The sequence below is a fragment of the Amia ocellicauda genome, chromosome 12 (assembly GCF_036373705.1).
Source record: "Amia ocellicauda isolate fAmiCal2 chromosome 12, fAmiCal2.hap1, whole genome shotgun sequence".
In the NCBI taxonomy this organism is placed as follows: Eukaryota; Metazoa; Chordata; class Actinopteri; order Amiiformes; family Amiidae; genus Amia; species Amia ocellicauda.
This window is the reverse complement of record NC_089861.1, coordinates 37,415,414-37,438,458: the sequence shown is the minus strand read 5'-3', so window position 1 is coordinate 37,438,458 and position 23,045 is coordinate 37,415,414. Positions and strand designations below refer to the sequence as shown.

Below are 23,045 nucleotides of genomic sequence, written 5' to 3'. Positions count from 1 at the left end.
CCTTAAATAAAATATATATGTATTTAAAACTTGTCTTATTTTTTAATTTCCTAAAACAGTATCATAAAATATTATTACCTTAAAAACACAGTTTATGCTATTAAACATTACACCTCCACACCAGCAGGGTGAGGTGCCCTTGGACCCTCACCATGATGGATGTCACCCTAACAAAATGGCTACCATCTTACCAGATGATCTATGACCTTACAAATGGCAGATAAAGATGGCTGACATCCAAAATGGCTGACAAGGGAGGGTCAAAGGTTAACCCAGGGGGGTGCTGGGAAGGAGAGAGGAGTTCCGGTTCAAAGGTACGTAGGGAGGGCGGGACTTCCGGCTGTCAAAATAAGTGATGCTGCCATCTAGACTACTTGAATAATAAGACAAAATATGTTAGTTATGGATTATGTAAAAATATTACTATATGATAAATAGTTTTAGAGCTAAATTGGGTATTTTTTATGAAATGTATAGGGATTTTCTTAAATGTATATATTCTTTTGAACAGTGCAGAAGTTTGGAGATTTTGAAAGAAAAAATGAAAAATCACAATATTATTATTATTATTATTGGGGGAGGGATGGTTAACAGTAAAGCATCACTAAGGTATCTTCAAGTTTGGTTATTCATCTCAAGCTAATTTGAAAATGAAGTGCACATGAGAAAAGAGGCATAAGAAATCACAATAGTCATCTCCGAAATTACATCGTAATTGGATCCAAGACTGGCAACGTAAGCCAAGATGACATAAGTCAACACATGTTGAAGCAGAAGCGTCCCAACTCGAAGCCATCATCAGGAGTAAACAGTAAGGTTAAATTAACCATAAAATACAATTATTAGAAAGCAGAGAGATGATTTCATTACAAGCGCTCACTGTAGAATGAATCCTTGGGGTTCCTCCCATGTGCCTGCTCAGCTCAATGTTTCTGACGTAAGTATGGAACAACATAAGTCAGGGGATGACTGTACTCCGAATACATTCCTCCATAAACGGCAAACTATAATCTATTTTTTCTCATACTCAACTATAGCTTTGATACATATTTTTGTATTTTTATTTAGTTTTCAAAGCTCCTTGTTTGCAACAATGTCTATAAACTTTGTGGCTGCTCTATCCTCAATTAATTATTTAAAGGACCACCTTAAAGGAACTTGAGTTTTTATATAGAGTAGGGTGTTTATAAAATAAGCTGTCCAAATCAAACAACTTCATCAAAGGAATTTTGCAACATGGAGCAATGACATTTGGTATGCTTACACATGGGACTATAAGGAATACATTCCCATGGACAATTACTGTACACAACAGAAGGCAGCTCAGTGTGACCACCATTTGTGTATATAATAGCTTACAAATCTAGAAGGACAGAGAACATAGCTTGATTAAGTTGTTAAAAGTGTGATCTGATTTTGAGTTGTCTATTTCTCATGATTAGGGCCCTGAGTATTATACAACTTGCTGTCTAAGGATAAACTTCATTCCTCCCAGTGCATAGAGGTCATGTAATCTGCTTAATTAATTATCCACTTAATGATTAATAATAGTAGTCCTTTGAAAAGCTCTTTAAATTTAAAGTATGGCTTGGCGCAAAGGCCAAAGGTGGGGGATCGCTCAAAGAATTTAACATCTACTTGGGAAATCAGAATGTTGGAAAAACTGTGCACTGAATATGGCATTGTGATCTGTTAGTTTTGTTCTTTGAGGGTTCAGTTCTTAGTTATGTATTGATATGTTATTATTTATTGGTTAAGTATATTTATAAAATATTATCCAGTAGTCTTTTGCCAAGTGGTTGTTTTACACAATCTTGCTTTACATTTTGGATTAACAAAAGTGCTTTTTGTCCTAAAAGATGCACCTGTCTAGTTTCGTGGGTACCACCTAACTAGCCTGAAAGATATGTCTGATAAGTTTTCCCAATTTTTTTGTTTGTCCTTATATCGCAAAGTGAACAAAATTGCTAGCTATTGAATGGAGTGCGATAGACAGGTGACCAATACAATCTTGGCAGCACAGGCTATTCAGAGGGACTTAGATAATATTCAGTTATGGGCCGACACCTGGCAAATGAAATTCAATGTGGACAAGTGCAAGGTAATACATGCAGGTAACAAAAATGTCCACTATAATTACACTATGGGAGGTACAGATCTAGATGAAGTAATGCATGAGAAAGACCTAGGAGTCTATGTGGACTCCTCACTTTCTCCATCCAAACAATGTGGGGAAGCAGAAGTTGAAAGTTCGGGAACATTTAAAAACAGACTGGATAGGATCCTTGGATCACTTAGATATTAATAGACACCAAACGAGCACAATGGCCTCCTCTCGTTTGTAAACTTTCTTATGTTCTTCTTATGTTCTTATGTTCTAATGCACACTTCTGTATTTTACTCTAGAGGGGGCTGATGCTGCTGTACTTATCTTAACAGTTGGAACATTCCAGCAAATGGGATGTGATGGCAAATGGGAGATATATATTGAAATAAATGAAAGTGGGAGAGGATTCTTAACCAATTACATCATCCTTTTCAAAAGGGGCATACAAGAAGTTGGTTAGACAGATATTTTGTCAATTTATTTAGAACTCTGAAAATGGACACATGATACATTTTTAATTAACCCTTTGAAAGGAGTTTGATAAAGTGACCATAATATTTTTGCATTTCAAGTTATGTTTTCCCCTTTGAAAATCACACAAATGTCTAAAACATCTCTTGTACAACATACATATATTTAGAAATTGAATCCTATTGATATAATCTGAAAAGATACGGTAGTGTAGATGGTTAGTGTGTGTGTGTGTGTGTGTATGTGTTTCTGTGTGTGTACATGTGTGTGCTGGCTGTAACAGATGCATCTCATTGTTCTTTTAAATTTGTTTACAAGTGTGCACCAGTTTCACACAGACTAGATCATTGCTAAGCATTGGTTTATTTGTTTGTCTTTTGGTCTTTGTTACATCATAAGCATCCCCAAACATAACCAAACAAGAAATTTGTCAGTAGTGGTTTCCTGATTAACATTGCACAATTCCCTACTGAAATAGGGCAGAGAGATGAGACATATGTAGTATCTGAAAAGAAAGGGGGGAGCCTATTCTCAGCAGCAGTCAATGGTTATATGCATTTGTAGTGCACTGGGTGGAGTTAAGCCTTATTCACAGAGAAACTCAGGATTGTTCCTTTATATACTCATAGTCAATAGAATACTGTTAATCATTATAGTGTGAAGAGAGTATTCTCATACACGTGAATCTGATACCTTTGAGAGACACAGGTAAGTGAAAAGAGACAGCATTATCTTTAAAGTGCATAATTTTCTCTTTTTTAACGATTCAGTCAGGTATATATCAAAAGTTTGGTTTCACAGACCCAGATTAGCTTTAGTCTTGAACTATACAGTGTTGTATTAAGTAGGGTAGTTCAAGACCAGTGCTAATCAGGATTAATGAAACTATGTGAACATGAATTACTAAATTAGAACAATTAGAAAGGATGTCACCATGAATGTTTGATTAGGGAACGTTTTCATTATGACAAAGAAATATTTTGACAGAAATCAGTCCAAGTGGTTTTATTTCAGTTGAGAAGGTTGAGTATGTCAATGCACCTATTTTTAATAATAAAAGTGTAATGTATCTGATTGGTGATAGTTGGGGATAGTCTTTACAGAGGTTTGCCTTATCCACAAAGCAAAAACACATGTTTTAATTTCTGCAGAGAGGTTAATGTATTTTTATAATAATGTTATTCATGGATTTTGTGGTGATATTTAAAATAATATTTGTGATTTAAAACTGTTAACAAATATGATTTTGATTGTGTTTATTATTAATCATGTCACATAATAAGTGACTCTTAAGTTACAGTACTTAAAAAAAAGTTATATTATATATTATATTTAGTCCTCAGTCACGTAAGACATGATTTCTTGTCAAGTACTAGTTAGTATCATTTAATGTGTCAATGCCCATGTTCTGAACATAATTTGAATACCCTTATAATATGTTGTGTATGTGTCGAACATGTTAGTGATCTGGATAAAGACATCTGATAAATAATAATATATGTTTTAATTTAAGTTTCGGTCTGCTTTCTGTGTTTGCTCTGAACAATTTCCCCCTTGACTGGAAAAGATATTACTTCCTACTGTTAGTACTTAGAAACAGTGTATAAAAACATATACTGCTCTTTGCTCTGTTATAATAGTTTAAATCTGGTCTGGCGGTCCCCTGAGATTGAGAGTACATTATAATGCAAAAAACAGAAGAGAAACCATTGTTAATACAAATTGACTTTGGTTTTTATTTTACTTGATTTGAATTAAAGCTGTAAAAACTATTGAAAATCATAACCATTGTGATTACATAAAAACAGATTCAGTGGTGACTCCAGGATTCTGAAAGCAGGGAGTCAAAGGGGTGACACAGAGATTGCCTGGGGGGCAGAAGTTTGTTTTTGGCAAAACTGTTTAGCATAAACTAACAGTACCTTGTTTAGGATCTAATTTTGGGGTATTTGAATTGCAAAAGTCATGAATCTGATCATTCATTATGTATTACTCTCATATATAGGAACTGCACTCCTTATTTACATTTTCTTCCTCTTTCAGCTATTGTTTTTCTCTCCCATTCTATCTCTCCCTCATCTTTCTCTTTTCTAATGTTTCTTCCTAAACTGTACTCTGCAATAGAAAATAATCAAAAATAAGAACAACCAAACAATATAATTTCCAATATAATTTGTCATTTTATAAATAATAGACAAGATGTCCACTAAACAATCATACAAATTGAATCCTTAATAAAGATGGGATATTTATATAAAATTAAGTTGAGTGAAAGTGAATACTGCTTATCTGTATAAATCTCAAATCAGAGATTCAACAACCTCTTAATATTTGCAAGATAGTAAACGTGCAGATAATCCATATAACTGCAAATACTTGTTTATACAAGCTCACCAGGTTCAGTGCTGATATTCTTTGCATTGTGGTATTAAAACCATATGCAAGTGTTGTTCTGTAAAATGCAGTTTCACAAAGCACTGTGCAAACACATTTTTTTCCACCTCAAACCATTGTTATAGTATTATAGTATTCATGTTGTCTTGTGTTGCGACCTATAAATTAATTCTGAATCATTTTCTCCAATTCTTCCATAAAGTTTTTCAAAACCACATTTCCTGTACCTCCTATAACCTGTGTCAGGGGGCCTGCAAACCACAGAGATTAATCAAAGGAAAACAAAATCAGGGTTCCTTGTGTGACTCAACCAATGGCAGGTTTTATTTTATTCAGACAAACTTAGGCCCCGGTGTCCAGACATTTCTGGTTCACCAAGTATATTTTCAGTGGAAATGCCAACTTCCATAGTATATTAATCAATCTGAGTTTTGCTTGCAGTTTTTTGACCTATGTTGCAAATAGTTGGTAGCACTCCAAAATCTATAGTGGGAAAGTTTAACCCACTACCAGCTAAGCACAAATGCCCCCCCACAACAGTAACAACACAAGTGAATACTTAAAATATTAGAAAGTCTAACGCAGTATACTAATTGTCCCATAATTTGCCAATTTAGTTGCAATTGACTGTGTAATCTCACACAGAGTTAAACAAAGCCTTCTACTATAGTCATGAAAAATGCAGTACATCCCTATTATGTTTTTGGATAAAAGATGCCATATAGTTTATGTAGCAAGTATTTTCTCTTTGAAGGATTGAAAGGAAAACTTGTATTGCATTGCAATCACAAAGATAAAAAAACAACAACTAATATGCCTTCCAGTGCAGTCAGTAATATATTAGCATGAACACAATTTAGATTATTGTTGGAATGTACTGAATGGGTTAAAGGGCATTACTGGAATCTAAGATACTCTCCTTATAAGTTCAGCCTGCTGAATCACACAGTCACACAGTCACATACAGTATGACTTTCCAGCAGTGTGTGCTAAATTAGAAACCTAGCTTATTCCCAGGACTCTACATCCACAGCTGTTACTACAATTCCTATTATATTTCTTAATATGGCTTTGATTAAGAATCTTCCTTTACAAAGGCCTGTCATTATTACCATTTATATGTGTTCCGTATGTGGGAAAACCAACATGACTCACTAAGTCCTCTTGCTACATGTACAATACTCCAGCTATTTTAAGAAGAAACACCAAGATATATCTGACTACACAGGCACACCTGCTTTGAAATGTACCGAGTATAAATTCACAACTCATTTAACTTGTTTTCTCTTCTTAATGTATCTTGTTCAGTCCTTCTGCTTCTTGTTTTTTGTGATTTGTGGGTCAAAAGACTTTGCTCTAAATGATTCATGTTAGATTTGTAAGTTTATTTTGAACTGAGGACTATTGCTTATTTAGTTTACATTTAGCTTCTAAAATCAACATTTTAGGATTGTTGCCCTCTTTGTTGTCTTTACTGGAAAAGGCAGGAAGATATATCCTTTCAAAAGTTATGGAATTTATTTTCTATTCCCTCATAAATAGTCTGCCACCTTGAGTCCTTGCAGAAGAAGAAACAAACGAGTCATCATTAAATAGAGTAGCTATTTAAAACAATGAACACATTTTTGTCAAATCATTAAAAAAAATTATCTTAATATTTAAATTATCTATTTATCAAATGGACAGTGACTCTCAAAAGTATTCACCTCCCTTGAACTTTTCCACATTTCATTGTGTTACAACATGAAATCAGAATTGATTTAATCAGCTTTTGCCACTGATCAACACAAAAAATGTCCATAATGTCAAAGTGAAAAATACAATCTGCAAATTGTTCTAAATGTATTACAAATAGAAAACAGAAAATAACTGAATGCCTAAGTAATCACCCCCTTTGCTATGACACACCTGATTGAGCTGTAATGAAACCAATTGTCTTTAGAAGTCACATAATTAGTTGAATGGAGTCCACCTCATCGCAATTCAGGTTTTGTCACATGTTTTCAGGTTAAATACACCTGTCTCTGGGAGGTCCCACAGTTGGTTAGTACAATTCCTAACAAAAAAGACATCATGAAGACGAAGGAACATTAAAATCAAATCTGGAATAAGGTTCTTCAAAAGGACCAATTTAAGAGTTTAAAATTGCTGTTCACCAAAGATCCCCATCCAACTTGATATTTGCTAAGAAGAATGGGCACAAATTGCTGTGTCCAGATGTGTAAAGCTAGTAGAGACATACCCACATAGACTAATGGCTGGAATTGCTGACCAAGGTTCCTCTACCAAATATTGACTGAAGGGGGTGATTACTTATGCATTCAATTATTTTCTGTTTTGTATTTGTAATTATTTTGGAACAATTTGCAGATTATATTTTTCACTTTGACATTATGGACATTGTCTGTGTTGATCAGTGGCAAAAAATCCTGATTAAATCCATTCATGATTGCATGTAACACAATGATATGTGAAAAAAGTCCAAGGCGGTTTAATACTTTTGAGAGTCACTGTATGTCAGTGATATTAAGTGCATGAATTCTCTTTGCATTAAGATCTGTGCATTTCTAATGTCTCTTTGACTAGATGACTAGCTTAATTGTTCTTTATTAAAGTATTTTGTTTCAGTTGGGTCTGTTTTATTAAATCATTGTAAATGCCTACCAAATTAAAGTCAAACTATTAATTATGGCTAGTATTTTAATCTTATGTGTTATGCCTTTTTTGACAAGAGTGGCTAGTGTGATCAGTGGACTCAGTTGGAATAGACTGGTTCTACCAATATTTGTTCTCACCATCACTGAATCACCTGTGTGTTTAACTGAGGCTGATATTCCATTTCCATTACACAAAACCCTAGCATTCTAAATATTGTCAGTGTTCTATATTTTAAGACAGTCATTTGCAGTTGTGCTCAAAACAAAACAATTAGTGCCAGACTCTTGCTCAAGAAAATAACATCTGATAATACCCTAACAACTGTACTGATACAGCTGTCAGGGTCCCTGAGTCTGTATCACCACCCACATACAAACTTAGTGTCTTGTATTTACCATGTAAAAAGCCAGGTAGCACAAGATAATATTTGTTTTAAAGAATGGAATACAAGCACATGTGTACATAAGGTAAAAAACATTCAAACTCCTCCCCGCCCCCACACACACAAATAAACCCTATACCACATATAGCAACTCCAGGAAGGAAGCTTGTAGTATTCTGAAGGCTGTGTATTCACTCCTTGAACAGTGACCATAATTACTTTTACATGGAGGAATAAATAGACCCCTGTGTCTTGTGGCTTCCATTCCAACTGAGCTCTTAATTGAACCATAATTCAGGTAACAATGGTCTTATTTCAAACCAGCAGACACAGGCCACTGGGACCAGGGTTGGGAACAACTGGTTTAGAGGCCTTGAAGGGTCATCATCATATAATTAATCATTCTTAATTAATTATGGGCTGCAATGCTCCATGGACAAGTGAGACACCTGTTTACACAAATAACAATCCAATATATATATATATATATATATATATATATATATATATATATATATATATATATATATATATATGTAATACATAGCCTATAATACATACATTAATAAATAAATGAGCAAACAAAAAGTGTAATTGGTAGTTTGTAATCAGCAGGTGGGTCAGTTTGTATTAGGCCTAGACCATGATCATTTCTAGTGTGGTATTTTTGGAAGCCATAAATCCAGCAGTGAATTCTGTTGTGCAGCATGGTCATAATTGTTTACTGAAAATGAGTGTGAAACTAGCACCTAGTCAGTGGTCACAGAGATGTGAATGTAGTGTGTGCGTAATTTTTACTGAAAATGAGTAAATGGATTATGAACTGGTTGATGTATAGGAGACAGAGAATATCGATAAGAGCAGTTGCTTCTAACTGGATTGAGGTTGTTAGTGGAGTTCCACAGGGATCAGTACTAGGGCCATACCTGTCAACATTTGGGTACCAGAAGACCTCTGAGCCGATGGGGGATTGGGCTCCGTCTGTCCGTCCCTTAGTGATGAAGGTCGGAATGGCCGGTGTGCCCGTCTGTGCCTCCGCTGTGCGATTGTGCCGTTGTGATTTAATGTGCTGGGTAATGTCATTTTTCACATATTGTCCGATATTAAAATCAGTGCGACACACTTTGCAAAAGGCATGGGCATTGTTGATATGGCTTTGAGATATGAAATTAAATTCTTCCGTCCAGCTGTTGTTAAATTTACATGTATATTTTGTTTTTTTCGCCGGACCACCACCTGAGTCTACTCCTCCCGTTTACCAGTGATGCTTGATTCAACTTGCCTCTACTACCTGCGCAGATATCAACAGTGCAACTGGGTTGTAGGTTGCCAGATTGAGGTCACAAATGGGTTGAAATTTGTATGATGTGTCGATTGTGTGAGTAGGATGCGTTTCATACAAGATCTGGCAAAATGGGAGTGTTGACAGGTATGACTAGGGCCTTTGCTTATTCTAATCTATATTAATGATCTGGACTCTATTTTAGTATCATCTGCAAATTTGACAAGTTTGCTAACTGTCCCAGATGGCTCAGCACATCCAGTAGTCTTTTGCCAAGTGGTTGTTTTACACAATCTTGCTTTACATTTTGGATTAACAAAAGTGCTTTTTGTCCAAAAAGATGCACCTGTCTAGTTTTGTGGGTACCACCTAACTAGCCTGAAAGATATGTCTGATAAGTTTTCCCAAATTTTTTGTTTGTCCTTATATCGCAAAGTGAATACAATTGCTAGCTATTGTATGGAGTGCGATAGACAGGTGACCAATACAATCTCAGCAGCTCAGGCTATTCAAAGGGACTGATTATATTCAGTTGTGGGCCGACACCTAGCAGATGAAATTCAATGTGGACAAGTGCAAGGTAGTACATGCAGGTAACAAAAATGTCCACTATAATTACACTATGGGAGGAATAGAACTGGAAGAAGTAATGCATGAAAAAGACCTAGGTCGTTTATGTGGACTCATCGCTTTCCCCATATAAACAATGTGAGGAATCAATAAAAAAGGCAAACAAAATGCTAGGGTACATTGTCAAAAGTCTAGAATACTGTGGACAGTTCTGGGCACCACACTTCAAGAAAGATATCGCTGCTCTAGAGGCAGTTCAGAGGAGAGCAACCAGACTTATTCCAGGTTTGAAGGGAATGTCCTACTGAGAGACTGAGGGAACTGAACATTTTCACCCTGAACAGAGAAGAATACTTGGGGACTTGATTAAAGTCTTCAAAATCATTAAAGGCATTTAACACATCAAACCAGAGGAGCATTTCCAGATCAGCAGGGACACACTGACTCGGGGACACAAATGGAAATTGGGCTTCAAGGCATTCAAGACAGAAAACAGGAGACACTTCTTCACACAGAGAGTTGTCACAATCTGGAACAAACTCCCCAGCAATGTGATTGAAGCTGACATTTTAAGAACATTCAATAACAGACTGGATAGGATCCTTGAATCACTTATTAATGGGTTATTAAAGGACACCAAACGAGCACAATGCGTCGAATGGCCTCCTCTCATTTGTAAACTTTCTTATGTTCCATATCCTGAGGTTGTAGTTTCATATTGGCAGTTCTTCCCTCTCCTCTCCTGTGTGAAGTTATGCTGGTCAAATCTGCAGTAGAAGCTGTAAAGTCCATACATTCCTCTGCTCCTGAGAAAGTTAGAGATGAGTTGTTTGAGAGGCCTGTCAATATCCACGCCAGGTATCTCTGACTTTGCCTTCCTGGAATAACTTCTCCACCATGTCCTTGTAGGCTCTTTTACCCTGTTTTATCTCTTAATTAAGTCTATTCTAAATACATTTAATCTCTGTCCTGTATCCAGAGGAAAATTATATTTTCTTCTGATTAAGTGTGGTTTTAAAGACTCTTGTAATGCAGGGTTTATTGTTGGAAAAACTTTCACAATTATAGAAGAAACAACCATATCCTCATGCATTTCGAGACCTCTGCGGAGTGGGTGGCTGGTGGTTGTATATTTGTCGAGTGGTGGGGAGGAGCGGAGTTGTCGACTGGTGACGGTAATGCATCAATATTCTTATCGAGCAGGGGGGACTGTCATGTCACACATTCAGTGATTTTATATTTGTTGTTTTCAGCACCACCTAGTGGATTGTGAAGCTACTTCATTGTATTCCTATAAGCCATGTGACTATTCCTACAGGTCATGTGATTTGCCTTGACAAGTGACTTTGTATATAATTCAAAATGGTGGTTGGTCTCTTAAGGGTGATTCGGCAAGATTTCTCTTGCTACAACCACTTTGTGCCTTGGAGGATTCAATTAAGGAATTAAAACCTTGGTTGGAATAAAAACCAGCAGGGCAAGGGGTACTCCAGGAGCGGTTTGAAAACCACTGCCATAGGATAAAGGTGATCACTCAGAATAACTCTGTCATGATTTGCAGTGACACTTCCCTCTAAGGGGACAAGTGGACCCAAACCATCCAAGGAAAATGCCCCCCCACAGAATAACAGAGCCTCCAGACTCCCTCACTGTACAGGCCAAGCAGTCAGGCCTGTACCATTCTCTTGGTGTTGCTGCACATGCACTCTCCCACTTGTTAAGAATACTAGCCAGTTGAGTAGTCTTTGTGACCGAAGCTCCTGCCTTAATGACCCCTCTTTCAAAGTCACTTAGATCCTTTCCTCTTGCCATCTTGATCCAAAATCGAGGTCAACTGGGCCTGCTCAGCATGTTTATACATGCCACAGAGCATGAGAGGATGTTAATTGCTTAACTGTATCATGCAGTACACCTGTTTGGAGGCATCTGCATTCGTTATGTTCCTCCACTCATTTATTCAGGTTTTTCTTTAAATGTGTCACCCATCTGAATATGTATTTAGTTATTTAAATATCAGCAACAGCCATTTAGAAATAATAATGATAATAATAATAATAATAATAATAATAATAATAATAATAATAATAATAATAATACAAACTTATAAATCAATAGAACCGTTACTTTATTGTTACATATATGTGCACTCTGGCCATAATTGAGAATATAAATAAATAATGTATTACTATTATTTCTAAATGGCTGTTGTTGATATTTAAATACATAAATACAAATAAAATCACAATGCTAACTTACCTAGAACACTAACAAATGTTGATATAATATTATTGTTATTTTATTGTGGGGGACATCACTGGTCAGGACAGGAGGTGGTATTTTACAGAAACATCTCTTTCCAAAAAGCAAATTGCTATTAAGTACGGGTTTGTAATTTGTGATATTGTCTGATATTTCATCAGCATTGCTGAATGATGTATTCATTGTGATTGTGTGAATGTCCACCGTTTCAGAGATCAGTTCTATTTTGAAAACAAGTGTGATACTGATTGGCTAAAATTGATATATTGCCCTTTGACATAAATCAGGAATGTCAAAATGTTGCGTTTTGAAAAAATAAATACAAGTTTTTAGCATTGGGATTACAAGACATAGAATACAACACATCTAATTTGTTTTAGATTAAACTGTGATTACTATGTGAAAAAGGTACCCTCTAGGAGTATATCCATAGCAATACCTTGCATTATGTGTGGAATTGGCTTTAATCACATTTTGCCAAGAAGCTCTTCAAATGTTTGCCCACTAATAGGGTGTAACAATTCCACAAATTTGCGATTCAGTTAGATTTTTAGATTTTATTTCTTATTTTTCTTCACACACTTGTCTCCAAATTAATAACCTTTTTGACAAAAATCGAACAATTATGTTAACATTGCCAGCCAGGAAATCGACAATAACAGGTCTGTCTGACAGACGAGCTACACCGATCAGCCATAACACCACTGACAGGTGAAGTGAATAGCACTGATAATCTCGTTATCATGGCACCTGTCAATGGGTGGGATATATTAGGCAGCAAGTGAACATTTTGTCCTCAAAGTTGATGTATTAGAAGCAGGAAAAATGGGCAAGTGTAAGGATCTGAGCAATTTTGACAAGGGCTAAATCGTGATGGCTAGATGACTGGGTCAGAGCATCTCCAAAACTGCAGCTCTTGTGGAGTGTTCCCGGTCTGCAGTGGTCAGTACCTATCAAAAGTGGTCCAAGGAAGGAAAAGCAGTGAACCGGCAACAGGGTCATGGGCGGCCAAGGCTCATTGATGCATGTGGGGAGTGAAGGCTGGCCCGTGTGGTCCGATCCAACAGACGAGCTACTGTAGCTCAAATTGCTGAAAAAGTTAATGCTGGTTCTGATAGAAAGGTGTCAGAACACACAGTGCATCACAGGGTGCCAATGCTGACCCCTGTCTACTGCCAAAAATGCCTACAATGGGCACGTGAGCATCAGAACTGGACCACGGAGCAATGGAAGAAGGTGGCCTGGTCTGATGCATCATGAGTTCAAGGTGTTGACTTGGCCTCCAAATTCCCCAGATCTCAATCCAATTGAGCATCTGTGGGATGTGCTGGACAAACAAGTCTGATCCATGGAGGCCCCACCTCGCAACTTACAGGACTTAAAGGATCTACTGCTAACGTTTTGATACCAGATACCACAGCACACCTTCAGAGGTCTAGTGGAGTCCATGCCTCGATGGGTCAGGGCTGTTTTGGGACCTACACAATATTAGGCAGGTGGTCATAATGTTATGGCTGATCGGTGTATATCACCTGTGATTCTTCAATTGTGTATCAAAACGAGAGCATATACATAAACAAGAAAAATAATAATAAAATAAACTTTGCACAATGGATTGTGTAAACTGGTGTATAAATCGGTATGCATATGTCTTAGCAGACATATACAATTATAAAACATAAATAACCAGTTATAAAAATAGCATAAAACTGAAACATAGCCTAGCAACATGAAAACGCTTTGAAATGGCTTGGTCTTACAGATGCGTACATCAATACAGAAAACACGCTTTTCAACATTACAGTGCCCTATACTGTAATAGAAACAGATCAAACAGATCAACACATTGATCCAGACACCTGGGTTTGCAAAGTGATCAAGATTTAATGCCAAAGGAAAGCTAATCAGAGGATAGACAGATGAGAGCTATAGCAGGTGCAAATCTACAAAAAAAAAAAAAATTACAATAATATACACTCACCTAAAGGATTATTAGGAACACCTGTTCAATTTCTCATTAATGCAATTATCTAACCAACCAATCACATGACAGTTGCTTCAATGCATTTAGGGGTGTGGTCCTGGTCTAGACAATCTCCTGAACTCCAAACTGAATGTCTGAATGGGAAAGAAAGGTGATTTAAGCAATTTTGAGCGTGGCATGGTTGTTGGTGCCAGATGGGCCGGTCTGAGTATTTCACAATCTGCTCAGTTACTGGGATTTTCACGCACAACCATTTCTAGGGTTTACAAAGAATGGTGTGAAAAGGGAAAAACATCCAGTATGCGGCAGTCCCGTGGGCGAAAATGCCTTGTTCATGCTAGAGGTCAGAGGAGAATGGGCCGACTGATTCAAGCTGATAGAAGAGCAACTTTGACTGAAATAACCACTTGTTACAACCGAGGTATGCAGCAAAGCATTTGTGAAGCCACAACACGTACAACCTTGAGGCGGATGGGCTACAACAGCAGAAGACCCCACCGGGTACCACTCATCTCCACTACAAATAGGAAAAAGAGGCTACAATTTGCACAAGCTCACCAAAATTGGACAGTTGAAGACTGGAAAAATGTTGCCTGGTCTGATGAGTCTCGATTTCTGTTGAGACATTCAGATGGTAGAGTCAGAATTTGGCGTAAACAGAATGAGAACATGGATCCATCATGCCTTGTTACCACTGTGCAGGCTGGTGGTGGTGGTGTAATGGTGTGGGGGATGTTTTCTTGGCACACTTTAGGCCCCTTAGTGCCAATTGGGCATCGTTTAAATGCCACGGCCTACCTGAGCATTGTTTCTGACCATGTCCATCCCTTTATGACCACCATGTACCCATCCTCTGATGGCTACTTCCAGCAGGATAATGCACCATGTCACAAAGGTCGAATCATTTCAAATTGGTTTCTTGAACATGACAATGAGTTCACTGTACTAAACTGGCCCCCACAGTCACCAGATCTCAACCCAATAGAGCATCTTTGGGATGTGGTGGAACGGGAGCTTCGTGCCCTGGATGTGCATCCCACAAATCTCCATCAACTGCAAGATGCTGTCCTATCAATATGGGCCAACATTTCTAAAGAATGCTTTCTGCACCTTGTTGAATCAATGCCACGTAGAATTAAGGCAGTTCTGAAGGCGAAAGGGGGTCAAACACAGTATTAGTATGGTGTTCCTAATAATCCTTTAGGTGAGTGTATATATAATTATTATTATTATTATTATTATTATTTATTTCACATATATATACTCACTCCCTGGGCCCCCCTCATTGCATCCCATGGTTTCTCCTACCACTTCCACGCAGATGATGCCCAGATCTTCCTGTTTTTTCCCTCTCTGACCCTCCCCTCTCTCATCTCTTCCTGTTTGTCCTGTTTTTCCCCCCACTCTTCCTCACCTTCTGCTGATCTCTCCATCTCAATCCCCTTGGAATCAACGACACTCTCTCCTTCTTCTTCCGCTAAAAACCTAGGAGTCACCCTCGATCCTGTGCTCTCCTACACCCAGCACATCACCACGCTGACACGCACCTGCAGATTCTTCCTGAGCAACATATGCCGACTCAGCTGCTCGTCCAGTCACTGGTCCTCTCCCACCTGGACTACTGCAACTCCCTCCTAGCCGGCCTGCCTGCATCTACTACCCGCCCACTCCAGCTCATCCAGAACTCTGCGGCTCGTCTGATATTCTCTCTCCCCAATTCACACACACTACTCCACTGCTCCGCTCCCTCCACTGGCTCCCGAACCCGGCACACATTCAGTTCAAGACATTGACCCTCACCTACCGCTCCTTCCAGCGCTTACTCAAAACACATCTTTTCAGACAATACTTGTAATTTTAGTCCTTTACTCTCCTGTCGGATAGCACATTTTAACATGCTTCTTGCGTTACTTGTACTCGTATAATTTTGATTTCCCCATTGCTCTCCATCCCATAGACCTTGACTGACCCAACATCTTGTCCACACTTCCACTCCTACTATCTAGGATGTAAGACCTAATTTATTGTATTCACTTGTGTAAATTGGAATTTGTAAAATGTATTTTGCTTTGAATTGCTTTGTATTATGTAAATCTGAATTTGTAATGTTTGATGCCTTGTACTGAATTGTATTTTTGCACTGACAAGAAATAATAATAATATTATGTATAATAAATATGAAAAGTCTTGTAGTTTATTGATATATGTGTATACATCTCCTTCACAGATTTCTCTTTATATCTTCACTTTAAATGCCACTGTTCAATATTAATCTAGTATAATAGTTATCTTTCAAGGAGGAAGCACTGCCCAAGGGTAAGGGGTTTTTGCACACTAATGTAAGGACCTGTTCGAAAAGTCACTCTATCAAAGCTGCCATTGGCCCCTGTGACCATCACTCAAACAGGTCCCTTCCCACTTCCTGTTTGTATAAAAGGTGACATCTGCACAGGCTCTTCCTCTTTTGCCTCTTCGGTGGACCCGAGACGTGAGATGCTCTATGTCTGTGTGTTTGCAATACACCTTATTAAAAACTGTATTTTGGTTGGCTAGCTTCACTTCATAGTGTCGTTCACCACTGTTTTATTGCTGCAGTACCTGTCTTGTGTGTGTGTGTGTGTGTGTGTTATTAGTTATTATTAACTAATAACTACTGCTACCCTCAGCACCCTGGACTCCACATCACCCGGTGTCCCTGGAAACCCCAGCACACATGGTGTGGTTAAACCTACGAGCCTACACGGCACTTGTATCCCACACTCCCCTGTCTGCATACACAGTGTTCTGTCCGGCAGCAGCAAGTGCCCCCGTGTCCACTAGCATTGCTGGGTGTAGACGCACGTACAGTGGCCAATCCCGATAGGTGCTCCACTTGTCGCGGCGGCGTCCCAGTTGTTGTGTGCCCCCTGGTGCAAGCACTGATCGGCGCCCCCACTGCACACTTTTCTGGTACACGCAAGTGTGTGCTTGGCAAAGATGGAGAGACTCCCTTCCTCCTCACACCCCCGCCACTTTGCCACTTGCGGCCACAATACCTTTCCCGCTTGGAGTGGGGAGGTCCTATGCCCCATCTGTCTGGGTACCGACAGTGGGCATAACCAGATCGTGGCTTCCAGACCCGCTACAGTGCGCCCGGAGCCCTGGTCCCACACTGGGCACCTCCGCAACCGCCACCATGCCAGGTGGGTGAACTACATCATCACCACGCTGGTTTCCTTACATCTGCTGTCCACAGAGCCTTGCAACTTGGCCTGCCCCAAGACCCTGCTCCAGAGGGCTTACAAGGCAGGAGCCCAAGCAGCCCACCTCTGTAACATGGAGAGCCTGCTGGCCCTTTACTTGGCTCAGCTGGCTGAGCCCTCATATGTAGCCAACGCATCACCAGCCTATCTCAGAAATAGAGGCAGCGGCTGATCTGCTGGTCACCGTGATGCGTCACGGGGCAAGGGTGACTGGGCGCTCCTTGGCAGCCATTCTGGCTGTTTCAGGCATGACAGGTCCTTATGGATGCTCCCATTTTGCTGGTCTTAACTCTTGGCCCCTCCATGGAGAGGGCACCCATCAGGAGAGAGAGCAATCCCTTCAGCTGGCCCAAGTTTACCCCGTTGCACCCCAGGTCCAGCAGTGCAGGCAGCCTGCAGCAGCTCGACGACGGGGAGACCCCCGATTGCAGCCCAGGCAACAGCCCCACCCTCCTGCTGACCTCCGCCAATGCATTTCTGGCAAGTAGGTGCCCACCCAGGCTTGCAGATCTGGCCCCCGGCTTCCCATGGCAGCTCGCTGTAGGAGGAGGCCTGGCCCAACCCCTCATCCCCACCACCTGAGCCGCAGCCCTGAGGCGTTCCAGCAGCATTTGGCCCACCCATACACCCCCCACCAACTATCCAATTGACAACTCCACACCCAGGACTCCTGGGTGCTCCAAATTATATCAGTTGGCTACTCCCTTCAGTTTCCCTTCCAGGGTGTGGTATGGTCGCGAGTGAGTGACCTGTTGCAGTGTGCGGCGCTTCACGTCAAAATTGCCGCTCTCCTTGACAGCGCAGCACAAGGGATTTTATTCCCCATACTTCCTAGTGCCCAAGAAAGATGGCGGTTTCCGCCTCATCTTGGATCTGAGGTGCCTGAACCACCACCTCAAGCTGTTGCGCTTCAAGATGCTCAACCTGCGCACCATGTCCCAGGCCATCAAGCCCGGCGACCACGGTGGATCTGAAAGATGCCTACTTTCACATCCCCACTGTGCAGGCGGGTTTGAGTTTGCCATTCTTCCCTTCAGCCTGTCACTAGCTCCTCGCAATTTTTCCAAGTTCATGGATGGACGTCGTGTTAGCCGCCTTCACTGCCCACATGGCGCCTTGATGTAGTGCTGGATGCACTTTCCCAAGCCCCATTTGAGCCACTGAACTCAGCTGAGCTGACGCTAGTGTCACTTAAGACTGTGTTTCTGCTGGCTATCACCTCTGCCAAACATGTGTGCGAGTTACATGCCCTGTCCATAAACCCATCGTGTGTATACACCCATACTGTTGTGTTCAGCTTAACTACTCTAGTTGACTAGCCGGCTGTGAATTATGTAGAATTGTCAGTGGGTCTGTGGCCCTGCTCCTGCAGGATCAGGGGTCCACTGCCACGTTAATGTGCGGAGGGCACACAAGTTTCTCTGATTGCCCCATGCCATGTATTGTGCAAGTAGATCTACGACATTGCTCCTAGCTGCACTAGTAGTGTCTAGCAGTACGCCTCGGGGCAGACTCCCTTATCAGCTCACTGCGTCCTACCTTGTGAGATGGTTTTGTTATACAGTAACCCCTCCCCCTTGGGCAGTGCTTCCAACTTGAAAGATATCAATAGGTTGCAAATGCAACCCCAGTTATCTGAAAAAGGAAGCACTGCCCAAGGGTTGCAAGGTCATGCGGAGTCCTAGCTCCCAGTAACAGAGGAAGAGCCTTTGGAGACGTCTCCTTTTATACAAACAGGAAGCAGGAAGGGACCTGTTTGAGTGACAGGCACAGGGGCCAATGGCAGCATTGATAGAGTGACGTTTCGACTGGGTTCCTATGGAAGTGCGCAGAAACCCCTCCCCCTTGAGCAGTGCTTCCTTTTTTAGATAACCGGGGTTGCATTCGCAACCTATCGTTCTGCTCTCCATCACTGTTGTTTGAGTCCATGGTTTGCAGCTTCAACAGCAACTGGTTCTTCTTAATAAAATGTAATGCAATTATCCAATATTTTGACAAGATAAACTTATTTCGATGTACAGTTCCATTAAGTTAAAGTCTCTTTGATAAAAAAATATAAAAATAAAAATAACTTAAAAGTGCTGGAATTGTTTCTACTTTCAATATTATAACAGATTTCAGTTCTTTGTCAAATGTTTTCAGGTAAAAACTGAATATTTGAAGTTTCAGCCATAAGACTCATTCATGCTTTTCAATGCATAGTTAACATATTATTTTATTCAAATGTCCTATTATTTTTTAGATGTTGGATACAATGGAACCTTTCATTATTTCATATTTGATTTAATGAATAAGTATATGAGTATATACAAAAATATATCTTTTGTGGGTATCTTTCCAGAAGTAGTTTATTTTTGTTGTAAGTATTATAGTATACTGGCAAAAACATTCAGAAAAGTATGTAACATTGAATTGGTGTAAATGACTTGCAAAAAGATTGCAACTTCAGTGATACAACATACAATAAAATATAAAATAAAACACATGAGGCAAGTCTTGGAAAGATGTGAGGAATGTGCAAGTTAGGAATGATTTGTATCTTGTATCTTGCTTTCCAGAATGAACATCACAGCTGTAATTAACTTGACCCAGAAGAATACAGTGGATATTGAAGCCATTATGGAAAAAGTGCTGATAGTCCTCTACAGCCTAACTATTGTTATTGGAACCTTTGGAAACACAGTTGTCATTTGGGTGACGGGCTACCGGATGAGGGGAACAGTCATCAATGTGTGGCTCTGTAACCTGGCTTTTGCAGACCTGATCTTCTGTTTCACCCGTGTCATCTCCCTCATCAAGAACCTCTTCTTCAGCTACTGGCCCTTTGGGAACTTTTTGTGCAAATTCAATGGCTTTTTCAAGTATGCCAACATGTTCTGTAGTGTCTTCCTATTGGCTGTAATCAGTATTGACCGCTGCATTTCCGTCATCTACCCGGTCTGGATTCGCCAGTGGCGTACTGTAAGGACAGCCAGGGTAACCAGTCTAGCTATTTGGGGGTTGGCCGCAGGCTTCAGTCTGCCCTATTTCATCTTCCGCCATACTTCCATGGATCCAGAAAATGGGAACCTCACCAAGTGTTCTTTGGATGTCCCTGGAAGCAACGATGGTAGCCAAACCAAATTGGCCCTCTATATCCTACGCTTTCTCTGTGGGTTCTTCATCCCATTCTTGGTCATCTCCACTTGCTACAGTCTGGCTGCCTGTAAGCTGAAGCAGATGCGATTGCCAAGGAAGAACAAGTCCCTGAAGGTTATTGTCGCCCTGGTTTGTGCCTTCTTCCTCTGTTGGGCACCGTACCACATCTTCCTCCTGGCCAAGATGGTCAACAAGAAGTCCATGGCTGTTAAAGTGGGCCTTCCCATCTTCAAGGGTCTGGCCTACTTCAACAGCTGCATCAACCCCCTCCTCTACTTTTGCATGGGCCTTGACATCAGTAAGAAGTTCAATCAGACTCTATCAGGGGTTTACAGGAAAGCTCTGGCAGAGGATTCATACTTTTCCACCCCTGGAAGACTGACAAAGAGGGAAAAGAGTTCTGTTGGCAACAGTTTAGATGTTGCCATATTATGAAGGATGTGAATTGGGAATTCAGTGGAATTCTTTTATTTGTAAAATGTAGGAGTAACAATTAAAGGGCAGCAAAGAACCATTTGATATCTTGATATCTAGAAGCTGACCTCTGCATGACTTAATTTGACACAAAATAAATCCCATAACTCCATGATTTACAGTATTTGAACCCAGCAGACTTATGGAGTAGGTGGAGTAACTCCACAGTATATAAAAGTTTGTATGTTAGCATCTACCTCTTTAAAATGATTAAAATAGTGGATACAGACATAATACATGGCTTCTGTGTACCTTCATATCATATCAGGTTGAAGAGGTGAATATAAGATGCTATTCCAGCATTTTTGTAAAGCTGTGAATGTTGACTGAATTCTCCTCGAAAATAAAAAGCTTGATATCTGGTACAGCAGAAAGACACATCTGCATTTTATATTATTTAGTTTATATTACAATTTTTTTAAATAATGACAACAACTCCAAAAGAACAGTACAGGCTTCAGCTACTACCCCCATCACCTTAAATAACTTATTTGACAACTGTATTTTAACACATTTAAAAAGCAAATCTAAATATTTTTTTAAATAATAGGAATTTTAAAGGAACATATATACAGTGAGGGGAAAAAAGTATTTGATCCCCTGCTGATTTTGTACGTTTGCCCACTGACAAAGAAATGATCAGTCTATGATTTTAATGGTAGGTGTATTTTAACAAATAAACAGAATACAGACAGAGGCAAGAAGGAGCAGTAACCTTAGAGACAACAGCGAAAGATAAGCACAGGGAGACACTGTCACACTAGAGTTACACCGGATCATGCGTAAATCAAGCAGGTCTTTAGTGAGATAGGGTTAACACAAAAGAATCAGGCACAGAAAAAGAGAGATTGGCTAGTAATAGAGAAAATCGATAGATAAATAAATAAATAAATAAATACATACATAAATACATACATAAAAAAATAACCATAATAACAGGGTGAGTTATAAAGACCAAACCGACACAGTCGAATATTTGAAAGTTTTATTAAGAATTTGCTTCACCAAAACAGTTTACACAGTCATTCCACAAGACAAGAGTCATGAGGCCCTGACACAATCACACCGGCAGTAGAGGGGCTTCAGAAGCAGCACGTCCTGCTCTCAGCACCATGGGGGGTTTGCAGGGAGCTGTACGGTTCTATCAACAACACAAAACTAGACCCCCTAAACGACTGAGAATTTATCACCAGAAATCCTGTACAAATCCAGCAGTCAGGCACTTCTACCCTGTCTGAGTAATGTAATTCAGTAACATCTCTAAATTATATTCTGTATAAATTGTATGAAGTTCTTATCTGGGTGTCTGACTTGAAGTCTTCCTTTTATGGTTTTAAACCATTTTTGCAAATAAGTGACTCTTGTAATGCAAGTGTGAAAAACACTTCTGATTTTCCAATTCTTTAAAAAGACCCTTTTCAAACCTTCAAATAAAGAGTTCAACATGTCTTTATTAATCATGCACAGTAAACAGAAACAGGGGTGATATTGTACAGATATGTGAGACACCAGATATATTTCACTTCAAATGTTTAGTTTTGCAAACTGCTTTATGAGACTCATTGTCTGTATCTCAGTAATGTACAATTGTGTTGAAACATGCATAGTGGACTGAAATACATGACATACTGATGTGATAGATTTGACTATTTCGCTACAAATGTTGAAATTTGGAAAATGCTTTATTATTATTATTATTATTATTATTATTATTATTATTATTATTATTATTATTATTTCTTGGCAGACGCCTTTATCCAGGGTGACTTACAACATAAGTGCAATATAAAATGTATTTTCTATATCCAAGTCAATTCCAGTTGTAACAAAGCATACATAACAAACAGAAATAGTGTGTACGTTATATTCAAAATACTTTGTGGGCTTATTGCATACACTCACCTAAAGGATTATTAGGAACACCTGTTCAATTTCTCATTAACGCAATTATCTAACCAACCAATCACATGGCAGTTGCTTCAATGCATTTAGGGGTGTGGTCCTGGTCAAGACAATCTGAACTCCAAACTGAATGTCTGAATGGGAAAGAAAGGTGATTTAAGCAACTTTGAGCGTGGCATGGT

General features: G+C 39.4%; 1 protein-coding gene across 2 annotated transcripts; it reads left to right on the top strand.

The window, feature by feature from the left end:
• The first annotated feature begins 3,168 nt into the window (after positions 1–3,168).
• LOC136764154 (chemerin-like receptor 1) lies at positions 3,169–21,182 on the top strand. Of its 2 annotated transcripts, none has more exons than XR_010821158.1 (2): positions 3,169–3,286; positions 15,597–16,310. XR_010821158.1 is itself a non-coding variant. In XM_066717962.1 (2 exons), exon 2 carries the CDS (start codon positions 19,909–19,911, stop codon positions 20,920–20,922), a length of 1,014 nt encoding a protein of 337 aa, XP_066574059.1. In that variant the 5' UTR covers positions 3,169–3,286; position 19,908; the 3' UTR covers positions 20,923–21,182. The 2 variants fall into 2 exon arrangements, 1 of the variants encoding a protein (XP_066574059.1); XM_066717962.1 differs by lacking the exon at positions 15,597–16,310 and adding an exon at positions 19,908–21,182.
• Positions 21,183–23,045: the final 1,863 nt, after the last annotated feature.